Source organism: Oncorhynchus mykiss, chromosome 7 (assembly GCF_013265735.2).
Source record: "Oncorhynchus mykiss isolate Arlee chromosome 7, USDA_OmykA_1.1, whole genome shotgun sequence".
NCBI lineage: Eukaryota > Metazoa > Chordata > Actinopteri > Salmoniformes > Salmonidae > Oncorhynchus > Oncorhynchus mykiss.
Window position 1 is genome coordinate 47,430,734 of NC_048571.1, and position 16,462 is coordinate 47,447,195.

The window sequence follows — 16,462 nt, forward strand, 5'->3', positions numbered from 1 at the left end:
TTTTAGTTGACAATGGAGCCCCTAGTTCCGCTCATTATACCTCTGATACCTCAGTTGTCCCACCTCCCAAACATGCGGTGACCTCACCCATTATAACCAGCTTATCCAGAGATACAACCTCTCTTATCATCTCTCAGTGCCTGGGCTTACCCCCGCTGTACCCGCACCCCACCATACCCCTGTCTGCACATTATGCCCTGAATCTATTCTACCACGCCCAGAAATCTTCTTCTTTTATTCTTTGTCCCCAACCCTCTAAGCGACCAGTTTTGATAGCCTTTAGCCGTACCCTCATCCTACTCCTCCTCTGTTCCTCGGGTGATATGGAGGTAAACTCAGGCACCCTCATTTGTTGACTTCTGTGATCAAAAAAACATTGGTTTCATGCATGTCAACATCAGAAGCCTCCTCCATAAGCTTGTTTTACTCACTGCTTTAGCACACTCCGCCAACACCGATGTCCTTGCCGTGTCTGAATCCTGGCTTAGGTAGGCCACCAACAATTCTGAGATTTCCATACCCAGCTACAACATTTTCCGTCAAGATAGAACTGCCAAAGGGGGAGGAGTTGCAATCTACTGCAGAGAGAGCCTGCAAAGTTCTTTCATACTTTCCAGGTCTATACCCAAACAGTTTGAACTTCTAATTGTAAAAATTAACCTCTCCAGAAATAAGTCTCTCACTGTTGCCGTCTGCTATCGACCCCCCTCCGCTCCCAGATGTGCCCTGGACACCATTTGTGAATTGATCCCCATCTAGCTTCAGAGTTCGTTCTATTAGGTGACCTAAACTGGGATATGCGTAACACCCCGTCAGTCCTACAATCTAACCTAGATAACCTCAATCTCACACAAATCATCAAGGAACCCACCAGGTACAACCCTAAATTCGGAAACATGGGCACCCTCATAGACATTATCCTGACCAACTTGCCCTCCAAATACACCTCCGCTGTTTTCAATCAGGATCTCAGCGATCACTTCCTCATTGCCTGTATCCGCTATGGTTCCGCAGTCAAATGACCACCCCTCATCACTGTCAAACGCTCCCTAAAACACTTCTGCAAGCAGGCCTTTCTAATCGACCTGGCCCGGGTATCCTGGAAGGATATTGACCTCATCCCATCAGTCGAGGATGCCTGGTCATTCATTAAAAGTAATTTCCTCACCATCTTAGATAAGCATGCCCCGTTCAAAAAATGTAGAACTAAGAACAGATATAGCCCTTGGTTCACTCCAGACCTGACTGCCCTTGACTGAGGCTAGGTAACACTGATAAAACCATGATAATCAAACATTTCAATAAGCATTTCTCCAAGGCTGGTCATGCCTTCCTCCTGGCTACTCCTACCCCGGGCAACACCCCCCCTAGAATCGTCTTTCTATTTCGCAACAAAGTCTCCTTCACTCACGCCGCCAAACTTACCCTAGTAAAGCTGACTATCCTACCGATCCTCGACTTTGGCGATGTCATCTACAAAATAGCTTCCATCACTCTACTCAGCAAACTGGATGCAGTCTATCACAGTGCCATCCATTTTGTTACCAAATCACCTTATACCACCCACCACTGCGACCTGTATGCTCTAGTCGGCTGGCCCTTGCTACATATTCGTCGCCAGACCCACTGGCTCCAGGTCATCTATAAGTCCATGCTAGGTAAAGCTCCGCCTTATCTCAGTTCACTGGTCACGATAACAACACCCACCCGTAGCACACGTTCCAGCAGGTATATCTCATGGATCATCCCCAAAGCCAACACCACATTTGGCCGCCTTTCCTTCCAAGTCTCTGCTGCCAGTGACTGGAACGAATTGCAAAAATCACTGAAGTTGGAGACTTTTATTTCCCTCACCAACTTTAAACATCAACTATCTGAGCAGCTAACCCGATCATTGCAGCTGTACAAAGTGCATCTGTAAATAGCCCATCCAATCTACCTACCTCATCCCCATACTGTTTTTATTTTATTTACTTTTCTGCTCTTTTGCACACCAGTATCTCTACTTGCACATCATAATCTGCTCATTTATCACTCCAATGTTAATCTGTGAAATTGTAATTATTCGCTCCTATGGCCTATTTATTGCCTACCTCCTCATGCCTTTTGCACACACGGTATATAGACTTTATTTTCTCTACTGTGCAAGGAAAGGGTGTTTGGAACAATTAAGCCCAACCATTGAGACACATTGCACTCTGAAAACCCTTTACTTTGTCCATTGTGAAATATCATGATCAACAAGACAAAGCATGGAATTGAAATTTGAAGGTTTTCTAAATTTTTATTTTGGTTAAAATAAAACATACCAGAAAACAGTAAAGAGTGAAAGATTGCTTAATATTGCTGAGTATAGAAAAAGCAAGTAATTCAATACACTTTCAAATATAATTAAAAGTGGCCAACAATATATTCCCTTTAAAGCTGTTAAAGGTTTCTGTTCCAGTAAACGCAGAACCATAAGTGAAAATCAGAACAGCAATATATATTTTTCGAAATGATTCAAAATAGAGGATCTCATATCAAACCACAGCCGCAGTTCAAGTAACACTAAACTGCATTTTTTTTAAAAACATTCAGATAATCAAACATATTGCATTGTTTTTTGAGTTCACGTGTCAAACATTTCTCTTTTTGTGTTTTTTAAAATAAAAGCCTGTTAGGAGAGTAGACTCTGCATCCATCTTCCTTGACATGGAGGAAAGGCACAAATGTTTCAACAGCATCTGGGAAGCATCAATTGACAATACATAGAAAAACAGAGTTCCAGACGTGTAAACAGACCCCTAACATATACTGCTAATGAACGTACTTTTCTTTGAAAAGCTTGTCAATACAAATGAAAGAAAGACTGAGACTGAGACCTAGAGGAGTAATACACACTAACCATGCACAGATGTCAGTCTCTTGGAAAAACATGTGGAATGTTACACATTTTCAGATTAGATGACTCAGAAAAAGGTAACTGTATGTCTAGAGCTAGAAGTCTATGTGACAAGGCCTTGGAAAATCGCTATAGAAATCTTAGTCAACATAATCATATTAGTATTATCATCACAAATTACCATATGATCATCTAAGAAATATACTGCATAGCCCAGTACGTTTCTGCAACACACACAACACGCAGTGTTTCAGAGATTAGTGCCAAACGTTAAAGCTATACTTCCATTGACTATAATATATATATATATATATATATATATATAAAATGCACCCGTATAAAGACTTAAATCTATGATCATTCTGTGAAAGGTGGCCTGCGTTGTCTGACTAGCTGCAGCAGCTTTTGCTTTTCTTGTATATTTATTTTGTTCATTGTAAGTTCAGTTACATACCGGCTGTATAGCCATTCAACAGACAAAAGCTTTTAAAAAATGCATAGACAACAGGAAAAGGTGCAACAAACATGTTTTGAAAGTCCACAAATATTTTAGAAATGTAAGATACAGTAAATATATATTTTTTGGTTTTTAGAGGTTATCAAATCATTTTTTTACATCACAAACTATGTGCCTTATATATTTAATAAAATATCCCTTTGGTACATTTTTGTTAGACAAACATGAGATCTGTAAAATGCATTCACTTGTGTACTTTAAGCTATAGAAATCCTGATTTTCAACTCTGTTAAAAAAATACCTAAATTCAATAAAGCACCTGTTATGTAGTTCATGCCAATTTCACTAAATAGACAAGAACCTTCCCACAAAAGTTAAAGTGCACAAAGTATATACTCTACAATGAAGCAATAATATACTGTACTTAACTAAACCACCACTCTATTTCCTCTTTAATGTCTGTGCAGGGAAATCTTGGTTGAGTTGAGGCTTGCAAGAAAAAGTTTAAAAAAGATCAAATGTCCATAACCTAATTTTACTATGTTCCATTTGAAAATGATTGCATTTATCATTGATGGTGTGCTGAAAAAAGGGGGGGGGGGGGTTCTAAATTCAGGGACCAATATTAACTTGGTAAGGGAGGAAAGGATAGCCATTTACTTTGGACTAATGCATGATTCAGATCAAAGTCATTTTTTGTGAAACCGTTGGCTGTTTGTTTTAAAGCAGAGTCCAGTGCCATATGCAGTGTTCTAGCTCTTATTTTCCAGTGCTCCTCCTCCTTTCCCCAACCCTCTCATTACCCAACTCCCTGGTCTCGCTCTACCAGTTTGACCCCAGTATGTCCCTGCTACACGTCCTCCTCCATACTGAAGCTGCTCCCACGACTGCTGGTCTTTGAGGCACCTGGTGACACGAAAAACAGTGGGTCCACCCTCTCTGGGGACAGTGTGTACCCCTCGTCCATGATGATGTCCCCCAGCCCCACGTCTAGGTACAGCCCAGCATTAGAGGGGTCATCCAGCTCAGTGAAGCTTACACTGCCCAGGTCCAGGGGGCTGCTTATGGTCACAACCACAGGGGAGTCAGAGGAAGGTGGGGAGGATGTAAGGACAGGCTGTGCCATGGCTGCTGCCCCCAGGCTGAGAAAGGTTTGGGAGCAGGCCTCTCCAGCGCTGGGCCCCAGTTTATGGTCTCCCTGCTGAAGGTGCTGCTGCTGAAGGAGGGAGGGGTCTGAACTCAGGCCATGGGACATCGGACTGGAGAGGCCATGGAGCTGAGCCTGCATCTCCAACTCCTTCACATAAGAACAACAAATAATAATCTCTAAATATATTGTATGATAACATTTCTAGATTTATTTCTTCTTATATTCATGATAACTATAGTAACTTCAGAAAGTATTCACACCCCTTTTGACTTTTTCCATATTTTGTTGTTACAAAGTTGGATTTAATTCAATTATTTTGCCAACGATCTACAAAATACTCTGTCAAAGTGGAAGAAACATTTTTACATGTGTAAAAATTAAAATATTATAAATAAAATATATAAACTCAGTGACCAGTTTATTAGGTACACCCATCTAGTACCAAGTTGGACCCTTTGCCTCCAGAACAGCCTGAATTCTTCAGGGCATGACATTCAATCAAGGGACCTGAAGTGTGCCAGAAAAACATTCCCCACACCAGTACACCACCACCACAAGCCTGTCCAGTTGACCCCAGGCAGGATGGGTCCATGGACTCATACTGTTGAGGCCAAATCCTGACTATCAGCATGACGCAACACGAACCGGGATTTGTCGGACCAGAAAATGTTTTCCACTCCTCAATTGTCCAGTGTTGGTGATCGCATGCCCACTGGAGCAGCTTGTTGTTTTTAGCTGATAGGAGTGAAACCCGGTGTGGTCGTCTGCTGCAATAGCCCATCCGTGACAACGATCAACGAGTTGTGCGTTCCAAGATGCGTTCTGCACACCACTGTTATACTGCACCGTTATTTTGTCTGTTTGTGGCACACCTGTTGGCTTGCATGATTCTTGTCATTGTTCTCCAACCTCTCACATCAACAATGTTTTCTCCCACAGGACTGCCGCTGACTGGATGTTTTTTTGTTTGTCGCACCATTCTTGGTTACCACGCTCAAAGTCGCTTAGATCACTAGTTTTGCCCATTCTAACAATCAATCGAACAGCAACTGAATGCTTGATGCCTGTCTGCCTGCTTTATATGGCAAGCCAAGGCCACTTGACTCACAGTCTGTAGGAGAGATCCATTTTTGTGTATGGTGTGGATTGAAAAAAGTGTGATTAAAATATTTTTTTAAAGAATCACCTTTGGCAGTGATTACAGATGTGAGTCTTTCTGGGTAAGTCTAAGAGCTTTGCACAACTGGATTGCGCAATATTTGCCAATTATCCTTTTTAAAATTCTTTAAGCTCTGTCAAGTTGGTTGTTGATCATTGCTGCTTAACAGCTATTTTCAAGTCATGCCATAGATTTTCAAGCCGCTTTTAGTCAAAACTGTAAATAGGCCACTCAGGAACATTCAATGTTGTCTTGGTAAGCAACTCCAGTGTAGATTTGGTGAATGTCTCCCAGTGTCTGTTGGAAAGCAGACTGAACCAGGTTTTCCTCTAGGATTTTGCCTGTGCTTAGCTTTATTCCATTTCTTCTTATTCTAACAAACTTCCTTGCCGATGACAAGCATACCCATAACACGATGCTGCCACCACCATGCTTGAAAATATGAAGAGTGGTTCTACGTGATTTATTGTGTTGGATTTGCCCCAAACATAACGCTTTATATTCAGGACATAGTTAATTTATTTTAGAGCCTTAATGCAAACAGGATGCTTGTTTTGGAATATTTTTATTCTGTACATTTTTAATCTTCTTTTCACTCTGTCAATTAGGTTAGTATTGTGGAGTAACAACGTTGTTGATCCATCCTCAGTTCTATCACAGCCATTAAACTCTGTAATGGTTTTAAAGTCACCATTGGCTTCATGGTGAAAATCCTGAGCGATTTCCTCCCTCTCCAGCAACTGAGTTAGGAAGGACATCTGTATCTTTGTAGTGACTGGGTGTAGTGATACACCATCCAAAGTGTAATTAATAACTTCACCATGCTAAAAGGGATAATCAATGTCTGCTTTTTTATTTTTACCCATCCACCAATAGGTGCCCTACTTGAGGCATTGGAAAACCTCCCTGGTCTTTGTGTTTGAAATACATTGCTCGACTGAGGGACCTTACAGATAATTGTATGTGTAGGGTACAGAGATGAGGTAGTCATTCAGAAATCATGTCAAACACTATTATTGCACAGAGTGAGTCCATGCAACTTATTATGTGACTTGTTTAGCTAATTTGTTGCCATAACAAAGGGGTTGAATAATTATTGACTCAAGACATTTCAGCTTTTCATTTTTAATTAATTAGTTAATTTTGAAAAACATAATTTCACTTTGACATTATGGGGTATTGTGTGTAGGCCAGTGACAAACAAAATCTAAATGTAATCCATTTAAAATTCAGGCTGTAACAACAAAATGTGTAAAAAGTCAAGAGGTGTGAATACTTTCTGAAGGCACTGTATGTCCAATAACTGACCTGGATGCGCAGCATCAAGCTGTGGTTAGCATGTTCCAGCTTCTTCTGACGCATCTCTACCTCCTTGGCTCTCTGCTGCTCCTTCTGCAGCTTCCTGATGTAGTCCACCGAGGCCTTCAGAATGGTGCCCTTATTCCAGCGCATCTCCCTACAGCCATGAGAAAAAGAGAGAGGGTTGTTAGAGAGGAATATCAAATCTGATACAAATTGAATATTGCTTTTCAGTGGTCTCCCGGGTGGCACAGTGGTCTAAGGCACAGTGCTAGCTGTGCCACCAGAGACTCTGGGTTCGAGCCCAGGCTCTGTCGCCGCGGGCTGCGACTGGGAGGTCCATGGGGCGACGCACAATTGGCCCAGCGTCGTCCGGGTTAGGGAGGGTTTGGCCGGTTTATCCTTGTCTCATCGCGCACTAGCGACTCCTGTGGCAGACCGGGCGCAGTGCACGCTGACCAGGTCGCCAGGTGTACAGTGTTTCCTCCGACACATTGGTGCGGCTGGCTTCCGGGTTGGATATGCATTGCATCAATCATTTTTTTATATTGCTTTTCATTCCCAAAATGTAAAATTTGATTGAGATTTATTTGTGTCAATACCACCACTGATCAAGTCATCCAAAGTAAATGTCCTGAATAAGAGAACAATAACGACAAACTCACGGATCACTTGACTTGGGTATTATGGCCCCAAGCTCCGTTATGCGGTCATTGATGTTAAACCTCCGCCTCCTCTCAACTGTCAAGAGAAACAATGGGGAAAGAGATTAAGAAATGAAACTCACTGCCACTCCAAGAGGAACAAGAGCTGTCTAGCATCATAGAGGGTAAAGAACAATACAGAAGTGAGTAAAAATAAAAAAGGTATGACTCACTGAGGTTATGGTTGTCCTTCTTCTGTCTCTCTTTCACCAGCGCTTTGGTATCTGCATATTGAACATAACATATACTTTAGAGGTGCTGCTGTGCAATCTAAAAAATCCATTCTAACAATTTACAATTTAACAAAATGGAAAGTTACATAGGACATAACATAAGAAGTTTATAATCCCCCCAAAAAACATTCTTATCTCCAGAGCTATATAAAATATGGAGGAACTGGACAGTGAGGATCATGGACCTAGTACAGGGAAAGGAACAAGGCCATACCAGGGTATTCCCTTTTAATATTGGTCAGATCCGCAGGGCAGGAGTTGCTGACAGTGAGGGTAGGTGCTGCCATTCCAGGACTATGGTATACATCCAGGAGGTTCCCAGGGAGCTGTAAGAGGCAAGGGAAACCACTGCATTAACATCAAAGCAAACAAAGTTTAACACTGACAACCTGGACAAGCTTCCAGGAGAAACTAATGAAACATAAAAATTAAACTCAATATATTTTCTATTGTCATACGTTTTCTTGTTCTACATGTATCAGAATACTCATTTAACTGTCATAACTTTCAAAACAGGCTGTGTCATAGCCGTCGGCGATCAGGCCCACCACCATTGTGTCGTCTGCAAACTTTATGATGGTGTTGGAGTCGTGCGTGGCCACACAGTCGAGTACAGGGAGTACAGGAGCAGGCTCCGAGACTGCTGAACATTTAACTCTAGTGGTCTCCCTACAGAGACCTGCATCTTAGAAACTATTTGCACTGACTACCCACACAAACACACACAAGCACACACTCAACGCTGCCGTTCTATTGTTACATTTTAGACAATTAGCAGATGCTCTTAACCATAATTGCTCCTGTAAGTTGCTCTGGGTAACTGCCTTGCACAGACAGATTTTTCCCTTAGTCAGCTTGGAAATCCAAACCAGCGACCTTTCGGTCACTGGACCAACACTCTTCACCGCTAGGCTACCTATATACTATTTATTCCACTGTGTGATCCAAGTCACTACCCACTTTATATTTGTAAATGCAGTGTAATACAGTCCATTATTACTATGCATACTATCTCTCTTATTACTTGTCATTTTTGACTTGACCCTTTGTTATTATTGTTATTGTTATCCTATATTTCCAATAACTCAAATTTGTATATCTATCCTGGTAGAAGTAGAACATTTTTAAGATAAGCTACATTGTAGTACTGTATTATATTTGACCTTCAATGATTGTACACAAGGATACTAAATTACCATACGACAGGTTGGCTGGTTTATATGGAATATAATTTCAAGCAAGTCATCGCAATTTATTATAAGCCTAATACCTTGTTGAACCTTCAATTAATGGAAAAGTTATCCAAAAGCATTAGCGCATTTGAAACAAATCTGACATGTGTTGCGGTAGGCTATAAATCCTTATAAATTTGAGAAATATTGCTAAATGTCTATTCCCCCCCCCCTTTTTTTTTGTTCACCTAAAATGGCATAGCTAAATCTAACTGCCTGTAGCGCTGGCCATGAAGCAAGGATATGCATATTCTAGGTACCATTTGAAAGGAAACACTTTGAAGTTTGTGGAAATGTGAAAGGAATGTAGGAGAATATGCACATTAGATCTGGTAAAAGATAATACAAAAAAAAAAAAAAAAAGATGTATTATTCCAGCACAGGTGCAATTTATATTTTGGCCACTAGATGGCAGCAGTGCATGTGCAAACTATTAGACTGATCCAAGGAACCATTGCATTTCTCTTTAAAATGGTGTATCAAGACTGCCCAAATGTGCCTAATTTGTTTATTAACCAGTTGAGTCTATGGGGGCGCTATTTCATTATTGGATAAAAAACGTTCCCGTTTTAAGCGCAATATTTTGTCACGAAAAGATGCTCGACTATGCATATTATTGACAGTTTTGGAAAGAAAACACTCTGAAGTTTCAGAATCTGCAAAAATATTGTCTGTGAGTGCCCCAGAACTCATTCTACAGGCGAAACCAAGATGAAACGTCAAACAGGAAATGAGCAGAATTTCTGAAGCTCTGTTTTCTAATGTCTCCTTATATGGCTGTGAATGCGACAGGAATAAGCTTAGACCTTCTGTCGTTCCCCCAAGATGTCGGCAGCATTGTGACGTATTTGTAGGCATATCATTGGAAGATTGACCATAAGAGACTACATTTTCCAAGTGTCCGCCTGGTGTCCTGCGTCGAAATTGGTGCGCAACGCCAGGTGCAAGTATTTTTCCATTTGATAGAGAGGAGAAACCAGGAAACCACGTATGATATATCATCAAAGAGATATGTGAAAAACACCTTGAGGATTGATTCTAAACAACGTTTGCCATGTTTTCAGTCGATATTATGGAGTTAATTTGGAAAAAAGTTCACGTTTTGAGGACTGAATTTTCGGGTTTTTTTGGTAGCCAAATGTGATGTACAAAACGGAGCTATTTCTAATACACAAAGAATCTTTTTGGAAAAACTGAGCATTTGCTATCTAACTGAGAGTCTCCTCATTGAAAACATCCGAAGTTCTTCAAAGGTAAATTATTTTATTTGAAGGCTTTTCTTGTTTTTTGTTGAAATGTTGCCTGCTGGATGCTAACGCTAATGCTAACGCTAAATGCTACGCTAGCTAGCTACTGTTACACAAATGATTGTTTTCCTATGGTTGAGAAGCATATTTTGAAAATCTGAGATGACAGTGTTGTTTACAAAAGGCTAAGCTTGAGAGATGGCATATTTATTTCATTTCATTTGCGATTTTCATGAATAGTTAACATTGCGTTATGGTAATGAGCTTGAGTCTGTATTCACGCTCCCGGATCCGGGATGGCTAAGTGCTAGAGGTTAATAACTTTTCATGTTCAAAACAGTGCACTCTCCTAAAACAATAGCATTGTATTATTTCACTGTAATAGCTACTGTAAATTGCACAGTGCCGTTAGATTAACAAGAAGTTAAGCTTTCTGCCAATATCAGATATGTCTATGTCCTGGGAAATGTTCTTGTTACTTACAACCAACCGCATGCTAATTGCTTTAGCCTAGCTCAACCGTTCTACAGGGGACCAACTAATCCTGAAGAAGTTTTAACAAGGCCACTCTGCCATGTGCTGCAAACAACCCGATTGATTTACCTCAATGTTCTTTCTTTTCATGCTCCTGGAGCAAAACCCAAATCCCAATTTTCTGATGCGGGAAGTAATCTCTTCAATCTCTTTCCATCTAACAACTCAATTCAACTCAACGTATTTTGAGCACCCTCTGAATTGTCCACCATTCCAACTTCACATACTGCCATGCCCTGCATGATTTGTCCTCCTCTCCCGTTTCCCCTGGTTGCTACCCCACCCAGACAACACTGGCCTGACGAGTCTTAGTTAAGTGCCAGAAGAGTATGTTTACTCCTACAGCACCACTGAATTCCAGTTTGAGAAATTCAACCAAGACAAAACAGATATAGCAAGATAATTCCAAAAATGATAGGCTAGTTGTTAATTGAATTTCACTGCATAATTGTCACTAATTTGACAGATCCACACATTTGTCCATACTTGTGTTTTCATATTAGCCCAATTGCAATTGACAAATACACATTTCCACATACTGTACTAGGCAGCTGTAGACCCAAGTCAATTAACGTCATGAAGTCATCATTGAAACTTGATTCAAGGCTGATGATGTCGTCAATTACGCCATCTATCTGGAAAGACACACAGACATAATAGAACAGCTAATAAAATATATATTTTTTAATGTGGAAAGTTAAAGGACAGCTTGAATTTAACTGTATTACATTACTTACTTGAAATGTGTAAATATATATATATATATATACACACACACACACACACACACACACAGTGGGGCAAAAAAGCATTTGGTCAGCCACCAATTGTGCAAGTTCTCCCACTTAAAAGGATGAGAGAGGCCTGTAATTTTCATCATAGGTACACTTCAACTATGACAGACAAAATGAGAAAAAAAATCCAGAAAATCACATCGTAGGATTTTTTATGAATTTATTGCAAATTATGGTGGAAAATAAGTATTTGGTCAATAACAAAAGTTTATCTCAATACTTTGTTATATACCCTTTGTTGGCAATGACAGAGGTCAAACGTTTTCTGTAAGTCTTCACAAGGTTTTCACACACTGTTGCTGGTATTTTGGCCCATTCCTCCATGCAGATCTCCTCTAGAGCAGTGATGTTTTGGGGCTGTTGCTGGGCAACACAGACTTTCAACTCCCTCCAAAGATTTTCTATGGGGTTGAGATCTGGAGACTGGCTAGGCCACTCCAGGACCTTGAAATGCTTCTTACGAAGCCACTCCTTCGTTGCCCGGGCGGTGTGTTTGGGATCATTGTCATGCTGAAAGACCAAGCCACGTTTCATCTTCAATGCCCTTGCTGATGGAAGGAGGTTTTCACTCAAAATCTCACGATACATGGCCCCATTCATTATTTTCTTTACACGGATCAGTCGTCCTGGTCCCTTTGCAGAAAAACAGCCCCAAAGCATGATGCTTCCACCCCCATGCTTCACAGTAGGTATGGTGTTCTTTGGATGTAACTCAGCATTCTTTGTCCTCCAAACACAACGAGTTTAGTTTTTACCAAAAAGTTATATTTTGGTGTCATCTGACCATATGACATTCTCCCAATCTTCTTCTGGATCATCCAAATGCTCTCTAGCAAACTTCAGACGGGCCTGGACATGTACTGGCTTAAGCAGGGGGACACGCCTGGCACTGCAGGATTTGAGTCCCTGGCGGTGTAGTGTGTTACTGATGGTAGGCTTTGTTACTTTGGTCCCAGCTCTCTGCAGGTCATTCACTAGGTGAATGTGGTTCTGGGATTTTTGCTCACCGTTCTTGTGATCATTTTGACCCCACGGGGTGAGATGGAGTTGCGTGGAGCCCCAGATCGAGGGAGATTATCAGTGGTCTTGTATGTCTTCCGTTTCCTAATAATTGCTCCCACAGTTGATTTCTTCAAACCAAGCTGCTTACCTATTGCAGATTCAGTCTTCCCAGCCAGGTGCAGGTCTACAATTTTGTTTCTGGTGTCCTTTGACAGCTCTTTGGTCTTGGCCATAGTGGAGTTTGGAGTGTGACTGTTTGAGGTTGTGGACAGGTGTCTTTTATACTGATAACAAGTTCAAACAGGTGCCATTAATACAGGTAACGAGTGGAGGACAGAGGAGCCTCTTAAAGAAGGTCTGTGAGAGCCAGAAATCTTGCTTGTTTGTAGGTGACCAAATACTTATTTTCCACCATAATTTGCAAATAAATTCATAAAAAATCCTACAATGTGATTTTCTGGATTTCTTTTTCTCATTTTGTCTGTCATAGTTGAAGTGTACCTATGATGAAAATTACAGGCCTCGCTCATCTTTTTAAGTGGGAGAACATGCACTGGCTGACTAAATACTTTTTTTGCCCCACTGTATGGAAGGTACAATGACACAAAGTAAGTAATTATCTTGCCCTAATGAAGAATGATTTCAAAAGAAAAGGCATGTGTCTATGAGAGATGCAGATATCATTAAGCTGCCAGTGTAGTATTTAACAGCAGACTGTGCAACTAAGCCAACAATGGCAACATGACAAGAGGCATTACAACACAAACAAAAAAAGTAATTACGTGATCAGTAGGTTAGGCCTTCAACACAAACTTTCATTGAAAATATGTCTGAGACAATGAGAAGCCGTTCAATTGTGAGCTTTATCCATGGACTTCGCATAGCTTTATTCCACTTAGACTAAACAAAACGTCTATAAATTGTGGGAGTTCAGATTTGTAACTAATTTGATGCCTGCCGCAAAAGGCAGTAGGTCCATACAAACAGTAGCATGATACCATCCCACTTAAGACATCAAGCCAATGTGAGTGGTGTATTGCAGTGTAATGCGGTCTTCAGTCATACCACATACCTCCTCTTTCTTGGATCCCAGATTGAGTAAAGCCATTGGGCTGTTTGGAGCACTGAGGGCTGTGGGAGTCATCTCAGGGGCAGAGCTAGACAGTGGCAAGGGAGATACACCTAGGATTTGAGGTGCCACCTTATTGCCGAGGGTGGTGGAGAGATACTCCTTCACCTGCTGCCTCTGAGACTGCTGGATGTGATACTTGGTGGGGTTCTCCAGATGGCTCTGCACCTAACAGATAAAAAAAAACATGTCAGTCAAACAGCCAACTAAGAAGGCAACTTGTAACATGCCAATTTAATATGGAGGTTATAAGCTACCATTTCATGATGTGGCATGCCATGCATGTGTAGTTCCCTGGAGAGAACCCATTTGAAGTGGAGTCTCACCTTCAACACCTCCACGGGCACCTGTGCGGGTGGCTGGCGAGCAGCCATTGGGGGCAGAGTGACATAGATGGCAGGGGTGGAGTCAGTTGCCCTGAGCTGAGCCACAGAGTTCTGCTGCTGGGCCTCCCGTCTCTCTTGTTCCTGGGCTTGTTCCCGCATCAGCTGCTGCCGAAGCAGCACACGCGACGACATGGCTCAGTTGAGTTGTATGCCTCCATTCAAACAGGAGAGGGAAGAGAGAGGTAAGAATATATACATGTACAATTTGCTCTGGCTTTTATATGGCTTGGCTGTATAGGTCTACCTCATCCTCAGATAGCAAGCTCTGGAAGTCAGACTACTGAACAAGATTATATTTCCAACACCCAGATGAACCAGCAGAATAAATTGAAATGGGATTTTGTTCAACATTCTCACTTGCTGGGCTCCTTTCATTTATCCTGCTTTGTGGTATTACTACCCCTCTGTGTAGGTAATGCAGTCATTGGTGCAGGGTCTCATATGGTTAGTTCGCTTACTCTAGTTCTTCCTGACCAATGACTTAACCTATGGGCCTTACTTCCGTCAACCTCTTTTGGCTGCAGATACATGTCCCCAGAGCCATGGTATTCAAACTTGTTCAGTGGGGACCCCCTTTTTTTTCCAGTCAGTGTTTCTGGGGACAGCATTTTTTCCACCCCAAATCTAATGACACATCAACAAATAACCTTAAATTCATTACATGTTCATCAAAGAAACCAATAAATACATTTACTCAATAACATTTTATTTTTCAAATTATCTTTCTCAAAAACGTTTGTATATTGTCCCGTTAAATAATCTGTACTCTTAATTTTGTTAAAAAATATATATATATTTTACGTCCCCTCTGAAGTTCCCCGCGACCACGACTTTGAATACCACTGCCCCAGAAGCAAAAGGTCAAAACAGCCATGCCAATAACTTAAAGAGTATGGATATACTGACAAGATACACGTCTCTCCATCCTAACAACGGGAGACGTTGTCCACACAGCTGCGCGGTGGATACATCTCATTGTAATACTTTAAAAATATATATATTCGATGAGGGTTGTTGGCGTCAACCGCCTGTATTCAAGGGCGAGAGAAGACACTATGCTACTATCCTCATGACATCAATATGCCTCGCCATCTGCGAAAAACGTTTTTTCCTCAAAGTTGCTTATATCAGCACACTCGTAACAACTTAAACATTAAATAACTTTTATTCGATCAAATAAACCTCACGTAGCAAATAAGCCATTTATTTTGTGTTGACCAAATTCGACACTCATTGACCTCCATACAAAAACAACTTCCTTGGTTGGCGACAGGAGGGAGACCGATTTTTCGACGAGTTGGGCCTCTCGCTTCCCCTCTGCTGTTTACCAACATGTTGAGTCCAGTTCAAGAATTTAACGATCTGTATTGGAAAGTTCTTGCATTGACTGAATTTAAATGGAATTCACCCAAACTGTTAATCAGATTAAAGCCTGTACATTTCAGTTTGCTTACTCCTTTTCTATTAAAGGCAGTGGATAGCTAGACCATAACGACGTTGGCTGGCTAGCTAGCTAAAGTTACACAATAATGACGACTTACGTAAAGATGTGTGGACATATTAGCTAGTTAGCTAGCTGCTAACGTTACGGAGAAAACAGCTACGCTTCCAAAGTGTTGGACAACAAACAATACAAGTTGGTCAGTGTGGCCACTATAATACAACAGTGTTACCACTTCAACACTTTTATAAACAAGACAAAAACATACCTTTACTTCAGTTCAAATAATTCAGAATGAGGCACCTGTGTGTGAGCAGCATTTGCCAACGTTAGCAGGGAGGTTTTTTTGGAGGGGGGGCAGGAAGTTGTCAAACTTGACAATTAGTTTGTCAAAATAACAACTGGAGAATTCGTGTTCCCTGTCATGTCTGCATTTAGCGTGGAATTTCGAATTCTGTCGAGCTAGATACTTTATCTAACTAATAATGTGCCAATTGCGGAAAATGCCAGCAACGAGTCGTGGTGGGGTGTCGCTTCAAAAACAATCGATTCCTCGAGTCCTCTTCCCATTTCCCGGTGTCAAGCTTCAATCGACTCCTACGATTCAGTACTTTTGCAACGACTAAACTATTTTCCGTAATCTCCTTCGAAAACACAAGCTCTCGCATCTTTCACAGCAAATAAAGAGAGATGGGAGGGGCACAGCCTGGGATGTCGGACACTAATAAAAATAGAATTGATCACATACAAGTTATTGGCAGATGTTATTGCGGGTGTAGTGACATGCTTATGCTTCTAGCTCCGACAATAC

At 41.2% G+C, this 16,462-nt stretch overlaps 1 protein-coding gene across 2 annotated transcripts; it reads right to left on the minus strand.

Moving 5' to 3' along the window:
• Positions 1-2,268: 2,268 nt before the first annotated feature.
• On the minus strand, positions 2,269-16,303 carry LOC110527898 (transcription factor E3). Of its 2 annotated transcripts, none has more exons than XM_021609496.2 (9): positions 15,920-16,303; positions 14,151-14,362; positions 13,768-13,992; positions 11,439-11,534; positions 8,101-8,212; positions 7,827-7,877; positions 7,615-7,690; positions 6,959-7,106; positions 2,269-4,638 (listed from the first exon to the last, which is right to left on the minus strand). In XM_021609496.2, exons 2-9 carry the CDS (start codon positions 14,340-14,342, stop codon positions 4,192-4,194), a joined length of 1,347 nt encoding a protein of 448 aa, XP_021465171.2. In that variant the 5' UTR covers positions 14,343-14,362; positions 15,920-16,303; the 3' UTR covers positions 2,269-4,191. The 2 variants fall into 2 exon arrangements, with proteins under 2 accessions (XP_021465171.2, XP_021465172.2); XM_021609497.2 differs by lacking the exon at positions 15,920-16,303 and adding an exon at positions 14,710-15,912.
• Positions 16,304-16,462: the final 159 nt, after the last annotated feature.

What these genes read in the sequence shown, in the direction of transcription:
- LOC110527898 (XM_021609496.2), bottom strand. Translation starts at nt 14,342, where the DNA reads ATGTCGTCGCGTGTGCTGCTTCGGCAGCAGCTGATGCGGGAACAAGCC. An exon ending in TATTAAAAGGGAATACCCTG is followed by an intron (nt 7,878 to 8,100) that starts GTATGGCCTTGT and finishes TTCAATATGCAG; the next exon opens with ATACCAAAGCGCTGGTGAAA. An exon ending in GCTTGATGCTGCGCATCCAG is followed by an intron (nt 4,639 to 6,958) that starts GTCAGTTATTGG and finishes TCTTATGTGAAG; the next exon opens with GAGTTGGAGATGCAGGCTCA.